Source organism: Lathamus discolor, chromosome 1, assembly GCF_037157495.1.
Source record: "Lathamus discolor isolate bLatDis1 chromosome 1, bLatDis1.hap1, whole genome shotgun sequence".
NCBI classification, from domain to species: domain Eukaryota; kingdom Metazoa; phylum Chordata; class Aves; order Psittaciformes; family Psittacidae; genus Lathamus; species Lathamus discolor.
In genome coordinates this window covers 103,807,887-103,813,886 of record NC_088884.1, presented here as the reverse complement: position 1 = coordinate 103,813,886, position 6,000 = coordinate 103,807,887, and the positions used below count along the sequence as shown (strand labels likewise).

Sequence of the window (6,000 nt, the reverse complement as noted above, 5' to 3'; positions counted from 1 at the left end):
GAGCGCCTTGTGGCAGTAGGTTTTGATTAGCCTGAACACCTCAGGAGAGCTCCTTGCAAGAGACTTGTAAAGTTACAAGTAAACTGTGCAGTAGGTGTAGAAAGAGGAGGGAGGAGAGAAAAATATGCATGCACATAGTGTGCCTGTGAGTAGAGTAGAAATAGGAGAGGAGGCCAGTACCTGCATCCACATACTGTGCCTCCATGCTGCTGCTTGACAAATGTCCATAGATATTCCCAGATTTTGCAGCAGTATTTCACAGAGGTGGTGTAGTTTAAAGGATCTGGTTTTCCATGAAGTTATTCTGCTGCGCATGTTCCACGGCTTTATTGCTGTTTTGATGCGGGGGTGGTGGAATTGAGTGTATGCATATGTGGTTGAGGAGGAACAGGGGGATTTGACCTGGTGCTCTCCAAATTTCTGAGAGCACCGCTTTAAATACATTTGCATGATTGCTTTAAATGCAACTGCATGGTTTGGCAGGTAAGCAGCTTTCTGACTGCCCATTTAAAGTAAAGACTAAGTTTTCAAGCCTGTTTATAAAGCTGGCAAAGTTCAATCTCTGAAAGTGGCAACACCTTCAAAATAGTAGATTCTTTTTTACTCTCAGGTGAAGAGGTACACAGAATCACAGGCTCATGAGGGTTGGAAGGGACCTCTGAAGATCATCTAGCCCACCTCCCTGGTGCAAGGCAGGGCCACCTAGAGCAGATTACACAGGAACGTGCCCAGGCACGTTTTGAATGTCTCCAGAGAGGGGGACACTACTACTCTCCTGGGCAGGTTGTTCCAGTGCTCTGCCATCCTTAATGTAAAGAAGTTCTTCCTCACGTTGGGGTGAAACTTCTTGACTTTTAGTTTATGGCCGTTGGTCCTCATCCTGTCGTTGGGCACCACTGAAAAGAGTCTGGAGCCAGTGTTTCACAATTCAATGGATGCATAGTTTTTCCCTTCCCACCTTTCTTGATGTATGGTATCAAGAATAGGAACCACTGAGAAGGATGCTTGCTGTACCTAGTATGTATTATATTACCATGCGTTAACATGACGTAACTGATTTGTCAACTGTAAGCATCCTATTCAAAATGACTTTCATGCTGGACATACGCTGTTGTCTGAAAAGCACAGTAGATACTTGTTGATAACAGTGGTGTAAAGTGTTAACCATCCTTTCTTTCTCTCTTTCCTAAAGCTTGTACAATGAGGACAGAAACCTGCTGCGTGCTAGAGAGAGAGAGAGACGAATTAGGGAGGCTCAGCAGGAGAAAAACAAGCTCCCTGAGAAGCCTCCCATCTTTGCAGCACCCTATAAGGTAATGGTGGGGTTGGTGTGGTGGAGGGAGAGGAGGAAAGATGGTGGGAGCGTAAGAGCAGAGCTGTGGCTTCTGCAAATAGTGTAGCAGACTTGAGTATGATACGTGCAGAACCAGCATCTTCGCATCAGCTTAACTTAAACTCATCAGAGTATGTGTTTAAAGCTCTGAAGATGGTGCAAGCGCAGTAAGGTCTTTGGGTTGGGCAGACTGATTTGGGGGCTACTTCCTGTAGTTTGGGAGTTTGAGGGAGAGCACCCAAGAGCAGCTTGGCTGCCTGTCTGTGGGCAGCTGTGATAGAAACAAACAGGTCTGATGTTAGTGTTCCTGAAGGCTGCAGGCGCACCTACAAGTTTGGCTCAGAAGAACTAATAGTGAGTAGAGCAGTCCCAGTTGCTTTGGAGGGACTGCACTGCAGGATCAAGATGAGCTTGCGTAACTTTGCTTGTGGTGATACGTGGTGATGAAATTAAGGTCCTGAAGAATCTCTCTTACGGAGCTGAATGTCTCGAAATTGAGGGTCCATGCTTTTTCCATTTCTGCCTCTGTTCTTCTTTTGCAGACTCATAAAGGAGATGACTTGTCAAACCGAATTCGGAACGTGCTGGGCAATTATGAGGATGTCATGGGGCTCATCATCTCCAAACCCCAGTGGAATTTCTTCGGGATTCACGGAGTTCGTCCTCTGGTCTCACCTGAAGATGAAAGTCAGGGCAGCTCAGACATTAACCTGAGCAGCAACACTCGGCCTTCCTCTCAGACTTTTCCCACAGCTTTGCCTTCAAAAACGAGTGTGATGCTGCAGAAACCAGCTGCCTGTGTGAGACAAATGGATGTCCAAGATCAGGCAAGTTCTGGTTTACGTGGCTATATGCAGGTGATGCTGCATTTAATTTCCATGTTTAGGTTGTTTGGATTTCAATTATACTATTATTAGATGCAGGCTAACAAGGAATTGCTGTCAGCAACTCCAGATTTTTGAAGACTCCTTCATTAGAAGATATCAACAGTCTGTTCCCCCAGAACACAAACCCGATAGCTCCTTCAGGCAGACAAACCAGTGCTTTTTTCTTTTTCTCCGGAGCTCTTTGAACACAAGAAGGAGGTCCATGCATTTAGTTTTAGATTGAGCAAAATAATGCATCTCGGAGTTAGAAAAGCATGTAAACTCTTTAAAGAATGTTTTATTTCCTCCAGGCACCCAGGCAGGAACAGGAGAGTGCAGCCATTGTTTACTGAGCATTTTGATGTAGAATGCTTGCATTGCCAGGAGCCTTCAGTGTCAGCTGAAGAAAGCAAGCGTAGAAGTTCATGGAAATGGTTTGATTTGTTTTCAAACCTGCAGTGAGGGTGGTGGCAGGCTGGAGCTGCTGTCTTGTCTTGTCCTGCCTGTGAGTGGGGCTTCTGGGTTGACGCTGGGACAGAAGCAGGAGAGTGCCTGGAGGTACGGCATCGTTTCAGTGACATAACTTTAGCGTTGCCTTGGAAAGGAGAGGAGTGGACCTGAGTGGGTTAAGTGCGCTTGTGAAATCGTCCACAGGGGACTTGGCTGCATGCAAACTGCTGGTTAAACTGGGGCTCACAGAGGACCTGAAACAGCACCCAGAGATGGTTTTGTTTGTCGTGAAATGTAGAAGGGAAACTTAATGCTGGAAGCAATGGCAAGCAGATGTACTTTAGCTTTGCTTTGCTGGAATTATAAGAGTCTTGCTCCATTGCAGTCAAGAACGAAGTTGGTGGGAGGGGAGATGTAGGATGTGTTGCTTGTTTCTGCTCCTCCTGCCCTGCTAAGCCCACCCGGCTGGCTACCTGAAGCTAGAACAAAACTTGAACAAGTGCATCCCCAAACACACATTTAACAGCTGCTGCAGTGTGCGGTGCCTTGTTAGTGCAGCACTGGAACCAAGTTTCTTCTCTTTCCACAAAGACAGTCAGATAGGAAGGTTTTTTAAAGTTGGCTTTCTTTTTCAGTTTTCTTTGAGTTTCCTTTTGCCTTCTCTCTCTTCCACTTTTTGTCTTGTGTGTTGTGGCCATTGTGGCTTTGATGAAATGAGGTGAATTTTCTGCGCTAAAAATGGTGTGTCTCGCAGTAATTATTAAGCCTCTGTGAAAATTAATTAATTATATCAACAAAGATTTTGTGACTAGATAAAAAAAGTCCCTTTTTAAGCTTCTGCTTTAAATGTTATTGAGCCTAATACAAAAATAGCACCAAGGGAAACCTAAGGGTGTGCAAGTATTCCCACACTAAAGTCAGGGAAGGGATACTCAGCCTTAAAACCACACGTTTATACATGCAGATGGCACATCGGAATCCTTTGGGCTTTCATGTGTGAGTGTTTTGGGTCAGCCTTGGAACTGGCTTCCCCTGCTTGTTCCTGCATCCCCACCAGTAACGACAGTGCAAGGTTTGCTTGTGACTTCAGGGTTTTCTGAAGGAGCCCACGTGTGGGCAGGGAGGTTGGCATGGTAGCAGACAATAGCTGTTTGGCTTTTCCCTTGCTAGCTGAAATCAGGTTCACCTAAGTGCTTGGTGGTGCCAGATCTGAACAAGATGCATTCTGTTAGAAGGGGTGGATGCTGATAAAACCTGTGGGTTAGAAATGAAAATGTGGCTTTATGCCCCTGAGAGCTGTTGAGGTTCATAAGTTCCAACAGCATGTCCTGCACTTCAAAACCAAGTCATCACTTTCTGTTGTTTCCAGTCTGTTTAGCTGTAAGCAATGCAACACCCCTGCTCCATAGTTGAGAGTACTGAGGCAAACCCGGTGCCTTGGGCTAGGTTCGTGTATGCGAGAAAATGGAGCATCATGACACAATCTTACTTGTTGGAGTGCTTTCTAGGTAGCAAAGCATACATAGAGTGCTTTGCTGGTGGCATAGCATACATTGATTACATGTTTTTCTTTTCAGAATTATTTTTGTTTTGACTCCTCCTCCCTGGTTCCCACTTAGAGCAAAAAGCTCAGAAGCAGAGTCCTGCTTTCAGTGATTCTGCTGGCAGCTGAGTGTTTACCTTGAGGCTGCTGGTTTAGGTGGGATTACTTCATAGCGCTTCCTTTTATGCCTTCTACCCGAGCAGAGCCTTACTCACGGTAAGGTTCGTGCTTACTGCTGGCTGAGATCAGTACAAGACAAATCTAAATGATGAGCTCACAGGCATGATAATGTTGTCAGCATTGACGTCTTATTGGTCTTAGTTTGTATTTCTCTGTGCGTGTGTCCCCATGTTTTTTCTCTAGCGTATCTGAACAGCTGTTATTCATGGGAAGACAGCAGTGACGCGTTGAGTGGGTACTGTTTGCAGGGTTATAAGGGAACCTGTCTGTCTGCAAAATAAGCCATGAGCTGCTTGAGGTGGAAGAGCTTTTTGATTGCCCTCGTAGGAAAGGGTAGACATTCCCCATGCATCCAACACTTGTGGAATCGGTGAGTGGATGAAAGAAAGAGATCTGTCGAACAAGTGCACAGTGTCTGCAGCAAGCTACAAACATCTCTTAAAAACATGCTTAAGGACCACCCATGCTGATAGCTTGCTTGCAGGGTGGTGCCTGCCTGGCTAGAAATTATTTTAATCCCAGGTGTATTCACACAGGCTTCCTATTTGTTCCAGTAAATGCTCTCCTGAATAGGGAACTAGGAATGGTTGCTTCAGCTTCCCCCAAAGCAGCTTTGTCACCACATCCTCTAAAACCAGGTGGCTGGAGTAAGCCATGCTTCAGATGGTTGGACCTGTCTTTGTATCAGAGATGTCTTTTAATCTCTTTCGTGGTAACGGAACATTTAAAAATCCTTGGCAGAGAATCTGCTTTGGTGTCTGGTGTCCCTTAAGATAGCCTGCAAAATCCTGTATGGATTTCTGTGTTTATGTGTTTGTTTTGATCAAGTTGATTCTAGCTTCAAATTCTGGCAGGGTTTTTCAATACACAGCAGAACATTATTGCATCCATAATCGAGATTATTAGAGGCTTGGTTAAAATACATACAGTCTCTTTTGTTGGCTGGGTCATTTTGGAAGCGTGCCCTATGTGTGTGCATCTTGCATCTATCCGTAGTATTAGAGGGTAGATTCTTAGCACAGAAATGCAGGTGGAAAATGACTTTGAAAAGTAAGTTAGTGTGTTATTCCTAGCGTGACTTGTGTGTGAATAGAGAGCCCATCCAATATGCAAGATCTCCTCCAGCTCTGAGCTAGCGAAGCACGTACGGATGAAGCGAGGACAGGATGGTAGGTTTTGGTCTGATCTTGCCCCGCCTGTTCTTTTCAAGCTAACTCTTCATTCATGCATATGCAGTTTTGTGATCCCCATTGCATTCAAGTGGCAAAAGCCCATGCAGTTGACATGGAAAAATAAATTTATAACCAAGTATTTATATTAAAATATACTATTAAATTGGAAGCAGCTGTAAATGCGAAACTTTTTTAGCAGCCTGAAGAGGTGACCTTCTCTGCTGAGAGTTGATAGCTGCAGTGGCAAAGCTCTCATTAGGAAACAAAGAAAACTGACAGCACAGTGAAGGGCATGGAACTCAAATTGGCTTTTCTTATCCTGCTCGCTTGGGTTTTCTCAGTGCTAATAACTTAGCCTGAAACCAGGCAAAGAGCAGTTGCTGGTATTCTTGAGCCACACACACACATTGCAAGTCCATTTCAATTAGGAGGAGATAGCAGGCAACTTAGGAAATG

At 44.9% G+C, this 6,000-nt stretch overlaps 1 protein-coding gene across 1 annotated transcript in view; it reads left to right on the top strand.

Moving 5' to 3' along the window:
• Window positions 1-1,044: 1,044 nt before the first annotated feature.
• LOC136006284 (AF4/FMR2 family member 1-like) overlaps window positions 1,045-6,000 on the top strand; it is a 28,213-nt gene continuing 23,257 nt past the window's right edge. The window contains exons 1-3 of the mRNA XM_065664318.1: window positions 1,045-1,049; window positions 1,193-1,313; window positions 1,876-2,160. Of these exons, the coding sequence (XP_065520390.1) occupies window positions 1,045-1,049; window positions 1,193-1,313; window positions 1,876-2,160 (411 nt within the window). The remainder of the gene's footprint in view (window positions 1,050-1,192; window positions 1,314-1,875; window positions 2,161-6,000) is intronic.